At 36.7% G+C, this 22860-nt stretch overlaps 1 protein-coding gene across 1 annotated transcript in view; it reads right to left on the bottom strand.

Moving 5' to 3' along the window:
* Nucleotides 1-22860, bottom strand: part of HCN1 (hyperpolarization activated cyclic nucleotide gated potassium channel 1) — a 92069-nt gene that overhangs the window by 3474 nt on the left and 65735 nt on the right. The window contains exon 4 of the mRNA XM_040089884.1: nt 15665-15905. Within this exon, the coding sequence (XP_039945818.1) occupies nt 15665-15905 (241 nt within the window). The remainder of the gene's footprint in view (nt 1-15664; nt 15906-22860) is intronic.

Genomic DNA, 22860 nt, shown 5'->3' with positions numbered 1-22860 from the left:
TTTATGTATTTAGATTAAAATACAGGAAGTTAGAAAGTAATTTGCAAAAATTAGTGTTTGAGTTGATCCCATTTTCAAACTGATGCCTAAGAACTCACTTAGAAATATCAAGAATTCTTGATCTCAAGCAGGGTGAGAGATAGTTTCCCTAGTCACCTCCCGCAGTCAAGGGCTGCAAGTTCGTACTTTGTATTTAAATACAGAAGTAGTAAACTGTCTCCTACCTTGATTTTTTGTCCATTACATGCTCAATTTCAATCAAACTCTCATTTTCAAGTGTGGAAAACCAAATAATAATTCTGAAGACTTCAATTCTACAAATTACCAACCTAGTTCCTGAATTTTTTTTTCTGTATGTCTTTAAGAAATATATCTTTTATTAATCTAGAATATGAAGAACGTTGATGGTTTTTTTGTCTTGTACTTCTTGTTGAGGAATTTCAACATTCTACCTAACCCTGAAGGCTTAGGAGATAAGATGCTTAAATTACAGTGGATAAATCAAAGTAAATTAACATTGGACCAGTACTAGCACAGAATGTACTTAAACCCCAACAGCTTTGGGGAGAATTTATAGAGACAATTGGGAGAGTAGAGTTGAGAATTTATAGAGAATACTGGTAAGAGACTTGACCTAAAATGCCTCACAAACTTGATGCCCATGAAATAATGACAGTTTACTGTAAAGAACCAACCAGGTATAACAGAAGTCAGTCCTCTCCTTTTTTCACTCCTTGCTTAGCCTGACCTCTTCTCCTTAGATTGAACCACTGCATTTTAGTTACAAGAGAAAGACATTTTGCCCAAAGGGAGCAGTTAAGTGCAGTCAATACCTGTTCCATTTCCTAAGATATTCATTAGGTTTCACAAAGAATAAAGTTTTACAATACATGGTTGAATTTAGAGAAAAACTATCTGGAAGGTCTGTGTGACTAATCATTACCTCTTGATTTTCAGCTCTCTCTTCAATTAAAATTGCTGCAAACAATACAAGACACATAAATAGGTGTCTTCTGCTACTATCAACAAATTCTTGAGTGTAAAAAGCATCAAATGTCCCCCAAAAAACAAGCATCTCCTAAATCCCAGTCATTCTGAAGTGTGTGAAAAAATTAGACAAATTTCATTATTTCATCATTAATAATTTTGACCACTGTATTGTAGATGAATTAAACAAGAAAGATGGGAAGAAACCATATGAGACACTGTTAGGTTTCATCACAGGACAGTGGGAATGCAAAATTAATAGATATTACTGCAACAAAGAGAATTACCTTTTTTCTTCTTTCATCTTCTATTATTTTTGTCAAGTAAGGTGAAGGGGAGAAAATCAGTAAAAATATGATATGCAGACCCTGTCAACCCAGAACTTCTGGTTGAAGAATATATGTGTGGAAGGCTTTTAACATCTGTAATCCTACTAGTTAGATAATATAATAAACAATGGGTCAGAAAAGATTTGACAAATGTCCCAATGCTGACAAACTGGTCGGGGAGTGCTTCTGTGGAGCTTGTCTGCTCAGTAAGCATGGACACCTTTGTTCGTTCAAAAGATGAACTACTGTTTTCTTACAGGAAAAATACTTTGAATGAATACCCATGTACTGCATTTCCAGTGGTGTTTCTGGACTGATTAGAATAGTGTTGTAGTTACTGGCACATCATCTGTATTGCCTTATTATATACATCAGTAGCATCATTTGCAGTCTGTTCATAAGACTAAAGTGATTGGTAATTGTATGTGTTAATCTAGCAGCTATTTGTTTGGATAGACCCTCAAGCATAATAAGCAATGATATATGAAATCTTCCTTACCTGGAGCAGAGAGGAAGAACATAGAATATTGAAATGTGTTCCCATTACACACTTGTGTTCATTTAAATAAACCAAAGTGCTTGTTTTCATGAAAAGAATAAAGTAATGAAAATAGCCATGACATGTTTAAAATGAGCCTTAGTGGCATCAAGTACACCAGACGCCCTTAACTATTATGCTCTCCTTGATGTTCAATTGATTTAAATAGACTAGGAAATACAATAATAGCATAGGAGTGTGTAGGGAAACACAAAAGACATAGGCTGTTTTTAAACAGCTTGGATAAACAAGGTTCTCTATTAGCATAAAAATAAAGTGTTGGCAGCATATTACTCACTAATATTACCATGTGCATTTGGCATGGTGCATTGCCTTTATGCTGACACTTTCAGTGTGTCAAATACTACTATCTTTCCTTTCCAAACAAAAGAATGTCTTCAATTCCAATAAAATATTATGTACTAGGCTACAATGAACCCATAATTAAATTCTAAATGCAAATTTCACTTTAATTATTTAATCTCTGTGGACAACTGTTACCTAGAATATTATGAAACAAATGTCAGTCACTACCCTAATGAAAACTGACTGTTTGAAAGCACTGAATGATGCTAAAACCATTCATTTGTTCTTACAGTCCATGTTTAATGCAAATGTAATGAATTCATTTGTAAAAATCGTAATTTGTGGTCTGCTAGGGTCAGGTCATTCCCAAAGAAAAATACAACCCTCAAAAGAACATGTGCTCAAATACAATGTACTTTCTACTGTGGAGACTCTAACTAAAACATGCAATGATAAAAGCTTAAAGCTAACGTTGTTCTGAACGTTACAATAGTCAAAACCAATGTCCAGCATATCAGTTGAACACATATGTGGGACGTGGCTGAGTGAGGGAGTTGATAGTGCCGGGTTAACAGTCAGACTCAATGATCCAAAGATCTTTTTGATCTCAGTGGTTCTATGATTCTATGGCAGGATTTCAGCAAAAGCTGGTTCAGGTTCAATTTTTGGAACATAATGAATTTCTAAAGGAGCTTGCCCATATCGCTTCCTCATAAAACAGGGAATGCATAGGTTGTATTTTACTATTGCATTACTATGACAGAACAGTCTGCATAGCAAATTCCACATATCTGAAAGACAGCAATAAGAAAGGCTGGCTTCAGGAAAATCTGAATGAGGTAAGGTGAGTGACACAGCCCACAGGATGAATTTTAAAGAATAGTATTAATAGGCCTTTTTTAAGGATTAAGTTTTGATCCCAACTGAGACCAGGCTCATTGTTCTTTTGGACTGTACCAATATGCCACGGTAGGTGATACTTTTTCCCCTCCCCTGTTGTTAGATGATGCCTAAACACCTTTTTTTCTTGAGAAAATAAGTGCTGTTTATGGATGTGGAGATTTATCACTAGTAGCATGTATGACGCTGATCTCTTCTTTAGTCTTTGCTGGATAGGTATGTGTCTACTGGCTAGCCTAGCAATGATTTCTGGTTTCCATTTTATACAGAAATTTTTTATATAGGAAAATTCCTTTTTGACTCCGAGAAGCAGTACAGCTTATGTGAGAGTGTATACGTGTCCATTCATCATCTATTCATTCTACGTATAAATTATATTCCAGATTATTACTCAACCTCATATGCCACATTAACATTTGACTAGAGATTAAAATCCACAGAAATTTGAATATCAATATAAAGTTGTCTTGCAGACAAAATGTGCTCACCAACAGTAAACTGTGTTGATAAAGGTAAGTTTTGAGTCCTGTAGTTAGCAAGTTCACTGAAGGACACCAAACCAGTCCTGTCTCCAGGACCATATTTCTTAGCATAGGATGTTACATTGTATAAACAGAAAATTCATACAACGAATATGTGCATCTTTGTCTTGCAAGGACACAAGTTCACTTTACTAGGTGCAGAAATTAAATTTGTGTGTTAATGAATTAATGAATTCAACAGTATTTTAGCTATATAGTGTCTATATTAAAAGCAGTTAAAAACAACTAGCAGTTTTTTTCTCCAAAGCTGTGTGATTTCCCATCATCTGTCAGATTAAACATTAGAGGATCCAGTGAGATGTCCTTCCAGCTGAGGACAGCTGACTACTGCTTCAGTTCCTCAACAGGAAGCTTGTTCTTGTTGTGTGCATATAGGTTGCTGTGTGTGTTGTCAACTGTTCAGGCTGATTACTTCCAGCAGCAGAAGAAACATGGAAAATCACAGCAATTCAAAACCTTAGGTTAGTCAGTCTAACAGACTTGGTAATTCTTTTTGAGAACAGCACAGTGGATTAGAATAATTATTTTATAGAGAGCAATGAGTTACTAAACTACCATAGAAAAACTTAAATGTCTAAGTGCTCTTTCCATCCACCCATGTTGTAAGACTTCGGAGTAAGCTTCCCACCATGTTTAGGCTATTCTTACTTTCTAATAGCTCTTCATAACAGAAACTCCATGTCATGCTACAGGTCTTTACTTCTTTCAAGCAGCTGAACTAGTCCACTGAGCAGAAACTTGCTAATTGGGCAGTTTATTGTTGTGCCAGTCACAGCAAGGGACATCCAGGATGGGGCACTCTGTTCTCAGCTTTACAAAACAGTATGAGTATGGTTGGATTCCCTTTCCCTTTAGGAAAGGTCTATAAACTTCAAGCAATTAAAAAACAAAACAAAACAAAACTGAAAAACAAAAACAACAGCAAGAATAAAACCACAACACCCCCCCGCCCCCGCCCAACAGTAGGCTTCTAGGCATCCCATTCTTTCAGAAATTGAGTGATTTTCCAGTTTCATTTTGACTTAAGCATTTCCAGTACAGAAAATATGGAGAAGCTGTTTCATATAATAACATGCTACTTTAACATAAGCATCTGCACTTCTGTTTCCTTTATTAAACTCTGTAAAAGCTTTAAATGCATTTATCTATATTTTTTCCTCATTTTTTAATATGTTCGTTTTATCTTTCAGTGTATTATTGTGAGTGTACATAATGGTAAACAGACATACACTTTTTTTTAATAGTTACTAAAATAACTACAACCAGGTCTTACTCAGAATGTACTCAGAATGTAGTTTGATGCAATTAAATGAATGTCAGTAACCTGTGTTCTAAAAAATTCAGTCCTACATTTAAGTAATCCTAAAATAAAGTCACTGCTCAAGAGGATAATTTCTGGAGTAAGGGAGAGAAGTTAAGGAGAAAGGAAAATGAAGATAATTCCTGCCTTTTACATCCAGATTTGTAATCTGGACTGTTCAAAAGGAAGCCATGCAAAATCTGCAGCTTTTGCCACCACGTTTGCACTAAATATGGGATTGCAGACAAGTCAGTTTGAGTTAGGACATACTCCCTGCTTGACTTCTTAAATTAAAATATGACAGCAATAATTGTCTGTTGAGTTGCTTTCAGATATCTGGGTTCATTGGTTGGAGAGGTGGTTCATAAAGCAGCTTGGATACCTAATTCAGTAGTTATTATCTTGAGGAGGGAGTGAAAATGGCTGTTTAGAATTAAAAGCAGCTTCTGTAATATCCCATCTCTAGTCTTTTATCACTTTTTAAAGTCTTTACCTGAACCTATTTTAAATATATCTATTTGTAATTTGTGATAGCTGTCACCCTTATTAGTCATGCTATTAAAAAAATCCAACCAAACAAATAACAAAAAATCCTGAAACCTCCCAAATAAAAACTACATAGGTTCATTTTAGCTGATATTTTTATTGCCTGTTTTGTAGTAATTTGAAATTTCTGTCTCTGAAGACTGACACCTGAGCTCTCTGTATGTCCATCGTTTAATTTATGGTATTTTATTTGATGTAAAAATAGCAAAAGATATTACAAAAATTTACTTGGGGAAAAAATATTAATTTGAAAGGAACTGCCTACATTTAATTGACCCAATGTTTGATAGAATATATAGGCAAACACCCATTAAAAAAAAAATTAGGGTTTGCCAACAACCCTGAGAGTATGTTCCTTTCTTTATCTAGCTCCAAATCTGTATTTAATATGTCTCCACTTAGCTAGGAGAAACCAGTTTCTTGTCTTAGTAAAATGTGGCAAATTATCTGAGCAGGGATATTTTATTTTTCATCCTGACCTCTCTTTGTTTTTCCCATGTAGGTACTGAAAACAGCTGTGACCAAGTTTTCATGACTAGAGCGGACAAAAGCCAGCAACAGAAGCACAGAATCATTAAGGTTGGAAAAGACTTCTGAGATCAAGTCCGACCTTTAACTGGACACAACCCTGTCAGCCAGATCCTGGCACTGAGTGCCACATCTAGACTTAGGAACATTTTTACATCCTGACTCTTTTCCAGTGTTCAATCAAATTCTTCTAAGAAAGCTCTGTAAGACAGAACAGAAGCTTAGGATAATTTTACAAAATAGAAATAAAAGTGCATATTTTATCTTTAATGCTGTTTATAACAGAGCATCTATATATTTTTCTTCTAATTTATTAAACTATTCCGTCTACAAAAAGTGATTAAGGTAGCCTGTTTATGATCTTGTAAAAGCTCACAACTTTACTGATAATAATTTCATATGTCTTCAAAAAAATAATAATTAAGCTTAGATTCTAAGATAATATGCCTAAGTACAGATTTAGTTTTCATACTCACTGTGTCAAAGGCCAAAAGTGATTTTATGTAATTAATTTACTCCTACTTTTATTCAGATGGATGCTTATTGCCTGTTGAAAAAAGCCACTTAGTTCCTTATGTATTCAGTGGTACGCTCTTGTAATCTTGAGTTTGGCAAACAATAACAGTTACAGATTAAACTATTCAACTTGAATTAAAGTTGGCTATAAAAATATTGTACTTCTTTTCATTAAATTATTAAAAATATCAGAGACTGTCAGTTCTAAATTAAATATTTAGATCAAATATTTAATCTAAACTCAAATATTTAGTTAAAATTCTACTGTGTGAAATTGAAGGTGCTTGGAAAATCTTCTTCTGCTTTATCTGTGTTGCCCACATTAGATTTCCAAGGCATGCCATGTGGTATTTTTCATGTGTCTAGTTATATGAAGTTTAAATTAAAAATGTATACTGTTAGTGAATTAGCAGAACTATAATTATAATTTATTTATGCTTTTAGATCACAAGACAATACTTTTGTTATTATTATGAACACTGTTAAATTTATATTTATGTTTGCTAACTAATACAACTCCTAAACCCAAATCAACTTTTACCTTCTAGCATAAATGAGAACAGTATTTTCATTCTATCTTCCTAAAAATTCTCCTGAACTTTTAAAACAATATTGAGTTTGAATAGCAAGAAATCCTTCTGACTGATTATTATTTTCCATATAAAATATGGTGTCAAAATAACAACACAACAATTTCTTGTCAACAAGAAATTATGCAATATTATGAGGACTATTGCATATTATGTAGCTTCAAAATGGCAGATTAGTCTGTGCCAAAAAGACATTTAACTTTTAGGCCCTCTTGCAGACAATATTTTTAGAAAAATGTTCTATACTGTTCAGCTGAAAAATGTTTTACAAACGAGTTGGCATGGAGATGTGGAGATCCTGCTCCCTTAAAGCATTTAATTATGCCCCTGCCATTAAGAATACGAATAATCACACCTCAGTGGGGCTACTTATAATTAACTATCTGGACTACAGAATGAATATTGAAAGACTTAAACCACTACTACCTTGAAGAAGGAATATCCATATGCAGTATTTTTACAAAATGTAAAATTATGTATCATATCATCATATGTAAAGCACTTCAACAATTTTTTTTCTATTTATAATCAGTATTATACTGCAAATCTTTTAAAGTATTCTATCAAAAGGAAGTACTCAGAGTGTAACCAGAAAAAAGTAAGTGGCAAAATATAATCTAAAGTGACTCAACATTTCCCATGGTATTATTTTCCACTGCACTGGTCTAAAATATACTGACAGTTACTGTTCCGAAAGGGGGAAAAGATCCATAAATAATAGGTAGGTCAAAGAAGTTCTGTCTAATTGGTCTTCTACAAACTGAAGCAAATGCAAGATAGAGTTTATTAGCATTTCAAGTGCAGAAGAGTAAATGTTAAAACTGCATTAAATAATTTAAGCAAAATAAAACATTTAAAATTGAAAGTATTCCATGAACTACATGTTACAAAAAATAAACCAAAAAATAAAAGATGCTATAATATGTCTCTGGGACATTGTCTGGGAAGATGGCAATGAGAATCTGGTTTCTAGATAGATTTGCTAAATGAATGATGACATGAAGCACAGATAGTGATATCTGACTTTGAGAAAGTAAAATAAAACATGTATTTGTCTCTTAGGACAGTGCAAGAGAGGCCAATACAGTTTCATATTTACACACAGTAACTCTCATATATACACATCATATTTTTTTTAAAAAAATCACATTAATTTCTTCATGTTCAACATACCTGGAAGTCGATAGAAAAAGAAAAAAAATTAGCAGTATGAGTTTTAGTTAGTCTAAAAACTATTTATCTACTAAGAATTATTTACCTACTGACTCCAGTGGCATCATGTCATTGGGATTTTCAGTGGGGAAAAAGCAATGGGGAGCAGGATATGCAATAGATACATCAAAAATAGGGCAGCATGAACTACTGTGGACTTATCTACTGGAATTTGGAAACCCCTTCAACTAACAAAACCTCCATGGGGCCCCCCAGACCTAATGAATAAAAATATATCTGCACTTCCTAAACACTCGATTTGGATTTCCCAGCAATATTGGCATTCAGCTCTAACAGTATCTAACACAGTATCTTCAGTTCTAAGACAGTATCTGTTAAAAACAGAAAAAAAAGGGTTAAAATTCCCAGAACATATGTCTGGGCGGCTGCATGAAGGAAAGCCTGTGTAAACACAGGTGGGAAAACAGATGGAGAAAGGAAAAGATAGCAGGGAGACTAGACTTATCTTGTGTCCTTTGTGGTTGAGAGGAATTTTGCCAGTGACTACAGAAAAGAGCAGGATGAGACCGCAGTGAACAATCAGGCGTCTGTCCACCAGCAAGAAAGCAAATGAAGTAACAGCAGAGTCCTGAATGTGTTTCCAGAAATCCTCCTTTGAGTAAGCTGAGCCTTACTGGCTAGGCAGTGTGGGGTTTACTCCTTTCTTCTCCCCTCTGTAGGCATGCCAGCCCCACTCTTAACACAGCAGTTCATGGAGGCAGCTCAGCGAGTGCATGTCAGAACCAGGGCTGCCTGTCCTGAGCCACTCCTCTGATTCCACAGGGCTGGTGGCTGGAGGGGCACGGGACCTCATGAAACCACTCCTGCTCATCCACGTCCTATGCACTAGTTTTGGGACAGCTTAAAACTTATGTTTGCAGGGGTAATAATCTCAGGCAAGTTATCAGGGGTTGAAAGCTGCTTTTCCACGTTGTTCTCCAAGCAGGGGCCTGCTTTCTGTAGCTGAGTACATGGGAACACTATCTGACTCAGTCTGGGATGAGGGGTATGCAGAGAAGTGGAGGGTCACAAGGTTTCAGGGAGCAAAAGGCCTTTCCAGAAGGGAAGGAAAAATTGATCTTACTATGATGATTGAAGTAGCCCTAACGCCCATACATCTGAGTAAGAGGCAGGAGGTAATTGGAAAGGATTTATTTTATTATAGCAAATATCTCTTCAGTTTATTACACTGCTGCATATTTGATGTGATTAACTATCAGAGATTTTGAATTGCCAACCTATACAATATTATTATGGAGTGATTCTGAAACAATTTACCACAGCAAAAATCAGAATATGGGCACAGCAGTGGTCGTACATCAATTTCTATCAATATGTATTGGTATAGGTAAATTAGGTTAAATTAGGCTCATTGTATATATTGATAATTCTGCTCTGTAAAGCCCCAGTAACTGATGAACTAGTCTCGTCTATAAGCAAAAGACTCATATTCTTGTCCTGCATCTCTAAAGATGTTAAAATCTTTGCATTTTGCCAATTTTGTATGTATAGTGAGGAATTAATACACAATCTGTTCAGTAATTCCTCCTGTCACAAGAAGAGCAATTTCTAATCCAATCACTTGGTACTGAGAGAAAAAGGTTCAATAGGATCAAAACCTGGCAATTTCCTTCCTACAATTTATTACTAGGATTATATCATAAATGTGTTTGAACTACCAAGATATTAAAGAGGGAGACAAATATGCACTGAGACAGAGAAAGCAAGAATGGGGGAACTGTCATTTTCCACTGCTGTGTACTTTGTATTTTCAGTATTGTAAACCATAGATACTCAGGACTACGGACAAGATAACAAAAAAATTAAAGCACTTCATAATCACAAAATCCTCAAAATACATTTGCTTCCATTTTTCACCTGCCTCCTGATTCTTATTCCTCATGCCAGGAAACTGAGTTCAAGTGTGTCAGTCTCAAGCTTTCAATTCAGCTTAACTGCAAACACATGTGCAGTCAGGTTTTCCAACTTGCTGTCCAAAAGGGATAGGTGTAAGCACCTTCCCACTCTATTCCTCCTGGAGGTTGTTCAGATCTGTGCTTGCCACTAGTATTTTCCTCCCTTTCCCATTAGTCTCATGCCCATGATGTTCCGCTGCAGCTGCTCTGTCTACCATTTACTTGCACCACTCACAACTTGACTCCTACCCACAGTCTGCTCTTTTTTGACATCTATCTTGCTCCCCACACTCTTCCCTACAGTTTTGTCCTATGTGTTAGCATAGTCCACCCTATTCATTCATTCTCTCCTGACCTTCATTCACATCACTAACCTTACAGAGGCAGCTAGAAGGAGATCATAATTCCTTGGATAAAGAATTGGTTTTATGGTCACATCTACAGAGGTTACATCTAGAGTGGTCAATGGCTCAGAGTCCTGATTGACATCAGTGACAAGGGGTGTCCCTCAGGGATCCATAATGGAACAGTCTTGTGTAGTGTTTTCATTAATCAAATAAATGAAGGAATTGAGTACACCCTCAGCAAATTTGCTGATGAATCCAAACTGAGCAGTGTGGTTGTCACTCCTGAAGGATGGGATGCCATCCAGAGGGAGCTGGACAAGCTCGAGAAGTGGCCCTTGGCAACAGATGAGGTGTAACAAGGCCAAGTGCTGGTGCTGCACCTGGGTAGGGACAACACCTGGTGTCAGCCCAGGCTGGGCATGAACAGACCCAGAGCAGCCCTGCCCAGAAGGACCTGGGGGTGCTGCTGGGTGAGAGGCTGGACATGCCCCAGCCATGGCACTCACAGCCCAGAGAGCCAAACGTGTCCTGGGCTGCACCCAGAGCCCCGTGGGCAGCAGGGGAGGGAGGGGATTCTGCCCCTCTGCTCTGCTCTGGTGAGACCCACCTAGAGCACTGCAGCCAGAGCTGGGGTCTCTGAGATAGGAAGGACTTGGATCTATTGGAACAAATCCAGAGGAGGCCAAGATGATCAGAAGGCTGGAGCACCTTTCCTGTAAGGCAAGGCTTGAGAACTCTTTTTTTTCAGCCTGGAAAAGAGAAGGCTTAGAGGTGACCTAATTGAGGTCCTCTGGTACCTGAAGGGAGTCTCCAAAAAAGAAAGTGAGAGACTTTTTACAAGAGCATGTGGTGAAAGGAGAAATGGCTTCAAACTGAAACAGAAGAGATTTACATTAGATACTAGGAAAAAATTATTTACTGTGAGAGTGGTGAGGCACTGGCACAGGTTTCCCAGAGAGGTTGTGGATGCCCTGGAAGTGTTCAAGGATAAACACTTGGACAGAGCTCTTAGCAATATGGTCTAGTGAAAGGTGTCCCTGACCCTGGTGGGGGGAGCAGAACTGAGATGATGTTAAACATCCCTTTCAACCCAAGCCATTGTATGTTTCTGTCATTCTGTGGTAATTCCTATTGAGGGCAACCTTATTTCCTCCCACATGAAAATTGCGTCAGTGTCAGTGTGAGAATTTTCTCTTGTACTTGTAAAAGGAAAAGATACATCTACAGCTATACCTATAGTGGCAGCAGTCCCATTTATAATAATGGGGAACTATTAGCAAACAGAGAGTAAAAAATGAAGGAGGACATTGAAAAAAAAAATTCACTGATGTTTCAAAAAACAGATATAGTTAAACTGAAAATAAATCCAATAAAAGCCACTCTAGAGTATTAAAATCCCATGATTCTTCACTGGTAACTTGGCTTACATAATTTCACTGATGTAGAAATGACTATATAACTGCACAGTATAGTGAAAATTAGTTCATCTATCCTTCCTTGCCTAATTCCTGTCCCTTTTATAAAAATTCACATGAGCATACCACGTGAGGACAGAGATTCTACGGTGAGGCAGTAAAAAGTTATGGTTTTCTACAAATGCCAGCAAAATGGTATTGAAAGGCCATATTGAGTATGGCCTATTGAAAAGGATACCAGAAACTGCTTTCAAATTCCTACTAGCACTTGAAGGAGATTGGTAGGATGATAGTGTCTTTCAACCACGAGTCTGAAAAAAACCCCACTTACTGGGATTAAAATCCTACACACTGCTGGGCTAAAAAATGCTCATGCACACAAAGTTTAAGAAGATTACATTTATGTACACACATCAAGGTCAAGGGATAGAATGCTCTTCCCACAGAAATATGAAGGAATAAACCAGGAGATCTCTGTGGTTACAGTATTGTATTTACTCCTTCCCTTCCAAAAGGAGAAACCAGTGAGCACAGATGAAGAAGGAGGCAGACAATAATCAAGCCCAGATCTTTCTATTGTCACCACTTTGCATGTCCCTCAAAAATGAGCATAAAGTGTGCAGCAGAGGTGTAGTCTGATTCATCTGTTCCACTGGTGGTTATCCAGGCTTGTTCTTTTTGAGAAGAATTACCAACTAATTGTAAGCTTTATCTAGTTTCCTATTAGATCAGATCTAAGCCTGTTTGTAATTAAAAACAAAGATCAGACAAAAGAATTTAAATGTTCAACATCCATCCTCAAACCTCAAGATACCTCCTCTTCTTTACTGCAACTTTTAGTTTTCCAGGTTTTCATTCTTCCAACAGTCTCCATTCAAGTCACTCCCAAATACTCATGATTCAACTCTGGTTCCTCTTAAATCTTGGCTTTCACACCAATCTCCCATTCTCCCACAACTTAAGGAATTACTGATTTTTATTGGTAAGTTGTTTTTACCTATTTTTTTTTCCTGATACAATGTTAGCACAGAAATATTTTATATATTTAGAGTTTGGATTTCCAAATACAAGGCAGGATGCTGGTGAAACCCTTCACTGTTCTGGAGGTGAGTCTACAAATCTCTCCAGAGCCAAGGTCCCCAAGTAACTCAGCTCTGGGACATACCTGACAGACAGAAGTTAGCATCTCTGAGCTGGGACGAGGAACTTTCAAAACATACAACATTAAAAATTGAGAAAGGGTCAGTTTAGGCATAGCACCCTGCCACCTGTGTGCCCTCAGGCGTTAATATTGATGTATTGTGTCAGACCTGGGAGCTACACAGACCTCATGTTACAAGTAGCACTTAAACATAGTGTCACCCTCAGATTTCTCATGTGTCCATTAAGCAAAAAAAGGGGTTATTGGTTCTAGGATTTGAATGCAGCCTTGATATTCCAGTTTATTATTTTATTACTATGCAATATTCCTTGTGTCTACTTTGGTCAGGAAGCTTTGCTCAGATTCCGATACATGCTTCAGGGAAAGCAGGTGTTTTCCAGAAAGATGAGGACTTTAGAATTGTTTCTTTATTTTCTGCTTTAACAATCCAAACCCTTTCAATTCACAGATAACCGATTTGCAGCTTGTTTTCTCTCTGTTTCAGCTGCAGTCACAGAATTATAAAATCATAGACTAGTTTGAGTTATAAGGGACCTTAAGGATCATCTAATTCAACATTCTTGCCATTGATTGGGATGCCATTCACTAGATCAGGTTGCTCAGAGCCCAATCCAGACTGGCCTTGAACACATCTGTGGATAGGGCATCCACAGATTCTCTGATCCAGCTAGGTCTTTATTCTCCCCAGCTGGAAATATACTTATAGAAATTCACAGTATATGGTGTGTTACTACAACGAATCTGAGCCACACCACTTCGGATCTTGGGGCGTTTCCTCTCTCAGGTTCTCTCTCCCTGTGCACTTGCCTTTTTTCACCTCTCCTCAACCCTCCACACTACAGCAGAAGCTGTTATCTTCTGTTTGCCCCAGCAGGCTTTGGATGCATTACCACCCATTTTTGAAACACCTGTCTCATCCCAGCTGCATTTCGGATGAGCAAAAGTGCTTTAGTACGCAGCGTAATAAGTTCCTGTAGTGTCTGATATTGCAAGTAGCTTTGTTTTTTGTTTTTTGGTTTTTTTTTTTTTTGTCTGCATTCCTGTTAAGAAGGGTAGCTATTGAACAGGATGAGCTAAACAGTTGTTTGCACTGCAACAACAGGCTGACAGTTATGTAAAATACTTTCCATGTGCAATCTCCTCTGATCCTCTGCTGGTTGAGAGAAGTATTATGGCCAGATTCAGCACACAGGCTCTTGCAAACTCATTTTCATAAACTAGATCACTGCTAAGCATAGAGGAGACCAAGACCAAGGTTGCTCTGTTTCTTCATCCTCAGCATTTACCTTTTCCCTCTGCTTAATCTCCCGTCTTCAGCATCTACAATTTAATCCTGTGGGATAAGCTCAATACCGCTTTACCAAAGTGCTTCTACAAATACTGGTGATACAAATCACCTTGCAGAGGCTACTTCGGAGTGACAAGGTCTTCTGGTCAGATCAGTAGGAGCTGCTTTAGCGTACTATTCTAAAATGGGATTAGTTAAGTAACTCTATAGCCCAATTGAAATGCTGAGCCCAATTAACTTTTCTTAGCTTCCCCCTTCTGTATACCAACTAAATGGCACTGATTAGGCTTGCAATTGAGCATTTTGTGAAAAGTGTTCAGGTCAGTTACAGAATCATTCCTGGAATTCAACAGCAGATTAATACAATGCCCAGCTAACAGTAACTTTCATAGGCAGCAGTGGTACACACACAAATATTCAAGCAGCTTCTAAAAAACAGCCTTTCTGCTGCTTATAGAAACAGACACCTATTCTATTGCACAAAGATAATTTACAGTCACAGGGAACAACTATTTTATATCATCAGTTGTTATGTGTAGGAAAAGCAATTGCTTTCATTGAAATATACATATTCAGATGCCTTCATTTTAGCAAATAACTGTTTTTCATTATGATTACCAGATTAATTTAATTAGGATTAAACTTAATGCCTGCTTTTTATTAATATACATCTGTTAGAGAGCTACCTAGTCAGATAGGAATTCCAGTTTCTCACAGTATATATTGGAAGGATAAACACTGATGTGTGCTAAAATTCAGTGAAAAAGCACCAATAACATCTTGAAATATTCATGAATTATAAAATATCCCATGAAATAATGCTCTTCTATTCATTGCTAATTTTGCAATTCTTAATATGATTCTTGACTTTAGATTTATAACTCAAAAAATAGTATTCTTTCTTAAAGATAAATCTTGTCAATTTTACATTTAAAAAGCTATACAATTACTATTCAAATTATTATATTTTTATTTAAATATTTTCTGTTAAATAACAGTGATCTTGATTCAAACTAACTTCAAAATTCTGGAAGGTCACTCCACATTTGTAATAGCTGTCGCCTCAAGAGTAAGCAGACTCAATGTTTTATTCAGAAATATTTTGCACACTCTTCACTGCAGTTTGAATTGTCTATGCAAGTGACTCTTAGCTAACTTAATCGTAAGTCTTTGTCTGTTTTCTGTACACGTTTTGTTCTAGTGCATTCACTCCAGTGTTATCATTCATTTTTTTGTACTCACCTCCAAAGTAAGAGCCATCTGTCAGCTTCAGCTCCTTGTTGGACTTGGTGATGACACCGGCAACACCATGTTGAATGAAATACATCTTCTTACCCACAGCCCCTTCTCGGATAATATAATCTCCAGGTTGGAACACCTCAAATCTCAGTTTGCTTAGCATGGCAGTCACAAAATTTGGGTCTGCATTAGCAAAAAGAGGCATTGTAGCCACCAGCTTCCGACAGTTGAAGTTGACAATCTCCTAAATGGGAAGGAAACATCACGTTTATAATGGCCAATAAATACATTCAGTAGATGGGCATTGAAAAAAAGACATTCAGCTTTCTTAATAAAGATTTTCTTTATGCTCATATTGGACTTTTCTGCATGTCTGTGCTTACTTTATGACATATTTTTATCTGTTTCTAGTGAAGTGATTGAAAAAAAAGCGCAGTCTGACTTGTACTTCTAGGTTTAAAGACTGTCTTCTTCTGGTGACTTTTCACATGCTATTTATTATTCCCATTGGAGTTTAAGGGGACACTGACAGAAAAGTAAAAATTAAATAGGAGTTACAGTGCCTGACAACCAGATTGGCTGTTGCAATAACTATATTAAGTGATGAAGTCTTATGCAAGCCTTGTGTTTCCAAATATTACACCAGTAACACCTTTCTGTTTTGAACATATTCAGTGGTAATTTAAATATATATTACAGTTTGCTAGTTGAAATCAACAGGAAAATTTCCTGTGCAGTTTCTAATTAATTTTATAAACAGAGGGGCATACATTTCTGTCCTTTAAAGAGATATGTATAACGTAGACACCTATATACAGAAAGCACTACTATTTTCCTAGGGTCTTAAGGATTTCTCCTACCAAGGAGAAACTCCGTTCATATTTACAGAGCACACTATAAGCACATCTACATGAAAAGATTAGTACCAAAAATAGCTGTAAATATCATACCTGCTTAAAATGAATAAAACCAAACCAAAACCCTATGAACAATTTATGAAATATTTTCAAGCTCATTCTTGCAGACCTTACATTGTCTTGGGAAATTAACATGGTCAGTTGCCATTACAACTTTAACACTGTATTGAAAAATGAGACTTCAATATTACACACAGAGAGGGGCACAGGCAGGCAACATCTACTGAGGTAGCAAACCCAACATTACAGGAAGAGCAGATATAATCATCTGTATATAAATACGGAGTGAATAAAAGAAAAATACAGCCAACAATCACTTAATTGCTTTGCAGAACTAAATATGCCTTTATTGTCAGTAGAGTACCCCTAGCCATTTCTTACACTAATCTAAGGCTTCAAGAGAGATGTAAAGGAGACATTCCACCTAGCAGTGCTCTCATTCCCATGCCTGCATTCCTGCTGGAAGTGGCTCTTTCAACTTCCCATGCACGTGCTGTCTCATATATGTCAAATCAGTTCCCTTGCATCTGGGAAAGACATGGGAATCTCCCTCTGAAGGAAAGGCATTTACTACTGAAGCAACTAACAGGTAGGTGCATTAAAAGTGAGGAGGGAAGAAACAACCACTTTTCCTTGTGAAATCACATCCTTTCCAAATAAATCTAGTGGGACTTAGAGAAGTAAATTGGAAGAAAATGTTTCACCAGGCACCTTACAAACTAGTCTCCCATGTAAAAAAACACGGTAAATTTGATGCAAGATATCTTCTGTTTGCCTGAATTCAAGTATCATCCCAAGTAACAGCATGTGAACTGCCAGACAGGTGACATTCAAATCTGTGAATACTGCTGAGCCAGTAGGTCAAGAGGGGTAATGCCAAGATACTCTCTCTGTATATTCTTTATGAGGCAGTAAATATCACAATGGGATTCCAACTGTCTGTCTTTCTAAAGCATGAGGAGAAGCTGGTTTTCCTTTTTGTTAAAACTACACATTTCTTAGTAAAGCTCCAGCTATCACCTCCCTCTCAAAGGAAAGTTATTTGCTTCTCCCACTGCTTGTAGTATGGTGGCGTCCCATGTGGAGCCCCAGACTACATCCTCCATTCCTGTGAGACTGCCTCGCTGCTGTCTCCATTGAAGCTGGCAGCAACTATTACTTGTCTTGTCTTGCTTGGGGACTTTTCAGTAGGCTTGCTGCTTGTTTTCTGCTTCTGAAAGTGAATAGCTTGTCTTGCATGCCCAGGAGGCAGAGAAAATAAATTACTAAAGAAAGCAAAAATTTACTGGAAGTTACATAGAAACTGGTGGGTGAGCACAGAAAAGGCTGGGAGAGTAGAAAGTTCAACTCCAGTCAAGATTAGGAAGAAAGAGTAAAATAGACTTTGGTGGAACAGTACTACGAAAGACAGAATGGGAAGAAAACAAAAAGAAGGAACACAAAAGACCTTGAAAAAAATAAACAGAACAAAAAGAAGGCAGGAAGCTTGACTTTAAAAACAGGATGAGCATGGAAACTGGTGAAAAGTGAGAACACAGGAACACAAAACCTGGAGAGCAGGTGTCTGGGATGAAAGCTAAGAAGCAGGGCAGTAAGTGTTTTTTTAAACAAAAGGGAAATCGGGGAAAAAAAAAAAAAAAAAAAAGAGAAGTTATCAATAACATATCATTAAAAGTATGCTAGGAGGGATTATGATATATAGAGAGGGAAGAATTCAGATGTGGATGACTCCTTTGTGCACACCCAATCCTTCCTACCCAGAAAGGAATTAATTTGTTGGGATTCCCAACAAAACACACCCTTGAAAGAGGATTTTCACCCTTGGAATCTGATGTCCTCTTCTGGCTCAATCTTCTGCCCACTTTTCTCTAGCATTATGTAATCTGTATCTGGATATACCCATGTATACACACACATTATCCTGCTCAGCCTGAGTTGTCTAATGAGGGTACCAACATAGCTACAAAACCACCCTGCTGAGGTAATTTCAGTTCTTATTCCTAGTAATGCATTCATTTTGTTGATTAGTTTTCTGTGAAAGTTTGTGCTAAAGTACAAACTTCCCTTATTTAAGATGTTAGAAGGTGGAAAATTACCCAGGGAGAAAGAAATGTGTCATTTTTAAGTGCTTTGTTTTTCTTTAAAGTGTTCTTTTATTTAAATATGAGATCATTCAGAGCAAGTAAAATACATTTCCTTGAGTCTTAATCACAGGCAGTTCTGCAATTTCAGGTTCTTGTGTATTACTTTAAATATCATCCTGGGGAGAAAGAAACAGTAAAGATTATGAAAGTGTTTTATATAATTCAGAAAGTACTAGGAGAAAAAGTTCTGTGTTTTAAAAGAGAGGCAACAAAAGAACAAACTGACAAATTAAGAGCTGACATTTTGCATAAGGAAAAATCTTTCACTCATATTTTTCTTCCAGTTCTTTGGAGCTAGACTGGAACCAGACTATGCTGCCCAATGTGATATCTTCATTAAAAGAGATTTTGTCTCACCTCTACCTGAATACCAAATGAAGCCTGAGGAAAGGATCAGGGAAGAAAATACCAAATGAAGCTTGAAGAAGGGATTAGGAATGCATTATATAGCCCAAATTGTTAAAGAGCAAGAATGAATCAGACCTAGATAGAGCAAGTGCTGATCCATTCCAATTGCTGGTCTCTTACACAAAAATTAAGTCAGAGAGGTAATGGTCTGCTTTATATAAGAGATTGGTTAGGTAATTACACTGGGTTCTGCTCCTTTGTAGTGTATTGGATTTATTACTCATCTTGACCTTCCTGATTTCTTTTTCAAACTGATGTTAAAGCATCAGATATTATCATTTTGTGTGGGTTTAATATTTTTTGATAGCTTCTCTAAAGCATCTCAAGATGTTACAGAAGCAGTCACAAACCTGTCCCAGCTGTGACTGATGGGAGAGTTCTCTGATGGCATCTCTGAACGCTTTTAGGACCTCTTTTCCAGAAGATTTTTAGATGGATTGTAGTGCTTTTAGCTAGACTGACTGGAAAATCCTGTTGCCATAAAAAAGGAAAAGTTCTTGAAAGACCTGCTTGCCTGAAAAGTAATCCAATTGAGCTAATAAAAGGTACTACTTCCATCTACAAACTATGTTTTTCTTATGGGTAGGCCATTTATTAAAATATCTTAGCTTTGTTAGGAGATTTTTACATACTATTGCAAAATACAAGTGTATAACTCTGACAGTGCACTTTTTTTTCCCAAGTATTCATTTACATTTTACTTTCAAAGGATGTGAAACTAAATCAGTCTTAGTTTACTGATCACTGAAAATAAGAAATAACTTTACTGAGAAAACTATTTTTTCTCTTTGAAATAACTTGCAAATGAAAAATTATTGACACATCATTAAGAGTGAACCATAGGAAAAGACATATTTAGGGATTTGGGATTGTTTGAGTATGTTAGATATATTTAAACCTGGTTTTAAGCAGCTATATCCTGTATGTGTTCATGATTTCCAGTAATTTTTAACCCATGGGTCAATTATAGTCAAGTTTGGCAGAAAGGAGGCTTCTCACTGATACTAAGTTCTCACAGGTTTTATGACAGCAGGCAGTCAGGAGGACTAGGATTAGTACCCCACTGAGGGAATGACTACATCATTATCTAACAACTTGTTAAATGCCAGAAAATCTACATGTGGCATTGGGATGCAATATTCTTCATTTCTGGTACACCTGAAATTGTTCAAATTGCTTTGACACATTCTGTTTAATCATCTCTACAGAGTGTATAACTTAAATTTTGCTCAGAGGCCTTTCATATAAATAACAACAGCTATGTACATTTTTTCTCATTGAATGGGATTGCCACAAGTTTCCATTTTTCAATTCCATTTATCAGTCCAACACAGAGGCTCTGCTTAAATTTTACTTAAAATATGGTAACTCTTCCATAGTATGTCTAGAACTGTGTCAAGAAACACTATTCTTTTTCCTTCAGGACTTGGTGTTTTGTCACTATAACTGGATATTCTTTGTGTCTGTTTTAGAAAAGGTTCTTGTTTAGCCCCTTTGGTTATATATTTTAAAGGCCAAGAACATTCTGGTCTGAGGTAGCCAACACATCTGACCTACAGACAAAGCAGAAAACCTGAAAGAATCTCTGATCTCTAAGGCAAAGAGAGGCCATGGGATCTCAATTGCCTTGAAAACCAGTGACCAGCCTATTTACATTTTCAAAGCACTCCAGTTCCCAAGACCCTCAGTATACCTGGATAAAGCGTATCCACATGCAGAAAATTTGCCATCCAGCTGTGAGATAAACTTAGGCAAAATGAAGGAAGGAAATACATAGGCTTTGCAGCAAAACAATGAATGAAATTCTGATTCTACCAGGACTGATGGGACTGAGTTAAAGCAGGGCTTTTTTTTTATATAGCTCTGTTCAACTCAGATTAAGACAAGTCAACCCTAAACAGAGCATATGGTAGCTGGTATTGCTGTCTTCTAAGAGAAGGTAATCTTTTTCATGCATGTGCAATCAAGAGGGGTAAAGATTTGGCCAACTATATTTTCTTGGCTTAAATGATTAAATGTTAGCCTTCTGCATACTTTCCTCTCATTTCTTTCTTGATTAGAATTTTCTATTCAACTCCTTATATGCGTTTTTATACATCAGTAATATTATTGCATTAAGTTCAAATGCAGACAAAATAATACTTTTGAGGCAATATGGTTCAAACCAAAACTCCAATAAAGGCATCCTGATGAAATATATCTATCTTTTCCCCAGCTTTTTAATTGATTTAGTGGAGCTTAAGAGAAAGCAGTTCTATGCATCTCAAGCTCCTCTTTGAATTGTCCATTATATTTAGAAGATTAAACAATTGAAAAAGAATGGAAAATATGTATCTATCCACTCTTTCATTCATCCAACTGCTTTTCCACTTTCTATTTTAAAAAGGGATTTAGAGTTTCTTTTCTTCAATGTTTTAGAATGTTAAATGCTGCTTAAGTTTGTTTTCCAGCTGGAAAGAGGACGAGAGGCTTTAAAATGGAAGCAGCAATACAGCCAATGTTTTAAGGCAGTTTGTAAAAGAGGTATAGCCAGTCTAATTTCAAAACCCTGAGAAGTCCTGATAATTCAGGTAAATACTCAAAGTCTGGCCCATCTGACCAGTCTCTACTTCTTGAAGGTTTTAGCCTTTGAACTGTTCTGCTGAACAAATTTTCTCTATGTATGGTTTTTGGACAAAACACCCACAGGTTATTACAGAAGGTAATGTGGAATAAATGCTGTACCATAACAGCAGTTGCTTACAGACTGTTCTGTCTTATTAACTGAATAAATAAACTGCAATTTGCAAAAGTATTTAACAATCACTATTTCAGTTTTCTGCCCCTGAGTAACTAAATATCTTCATTCCCATTTGTGTGTGTGTACACTGGAGTTTTATATTTGTTAATCCTATACAGTATTTAAATCTTTGTTTAGCAGGCATTTGGAATATTGAAATATTGAAGTTGCCCATTATGCCAATGAGAATACAGATTTAAACATATGTACTTTAAAACTGTAGCAGAAAATGGATCCTAAGAGATATAAAGTTGAAAAAATCCCATCAGCACTGATATCCTATTGGTATCCATATGATTTTCCATATTTTGTGTTAGTGCATGGAAAAGTGGCATGAGTTAGACTTTATGTTTGTTTGACAATGAATGAAGCACCTCTCATGTTTTTCTAAACACCACCTTCAGTGATTAGGAAAGAGGAGAAAGTTTTGCTAATAATCACAAAACTTCGTACTGTCTGCTTGCTCACAGGTTAGTCTCTACCGAGCGATGTTTTTCCACTGTGTTTGGAGCCTCCTCCAGCTGGTGATCTGCTGGTTCTGGAAAGCATTTTCACTACTATGAATTTTACTGAAACTCCACTTGCCATCACCAGTCATTATGTGGTGGACTTAGTATGTCATCTGTGTGGCAGCTACTATATTTATATCCTCCAAAAAACACAGTTCAATTGCTACTTACAGCTTTTCTCAATGAAGACTACATCTTATATCCACCAAAGTCAGTAAGATTTCACCTGATAACCAAAAGAAAAAGGGTTTTGTTCTAGAATAGTGCTGAAAAGAGTGCTGCTCATCTCAGGACAGTGCTTGATTCACCTGATAGTAAGAGATAGTAACTGTGCTTGAGAGAAAAAAAGAGGAGACAGTGGAGTTTCATGAAGGCAGCCTGAGTTATATTTGTGAATTTTTAGGTAAAATATATTGATTTTGGGGTGCTTTATTGTTTGAAA

Source organism: Hirundo rustica, chromosome Z (genome assembly GCF_015227805.2).
Source record: "Hirundo rustica isolate bHirRus1 chromosome Z, bHirRus1.pri.v3, whole genome shotgun sequence".
Lineage (NCBI taxonomy): Eukaryota > Metazoa > Chordata > Aves > Passeriformes > Hirundinidae > Hirundo > Hirundo rustica.
The sequence above is the reverse complement of the archived record's forward strand: the minus strand, read 5'-3'. Positions and strand labels throughout refer to the sequence as shown.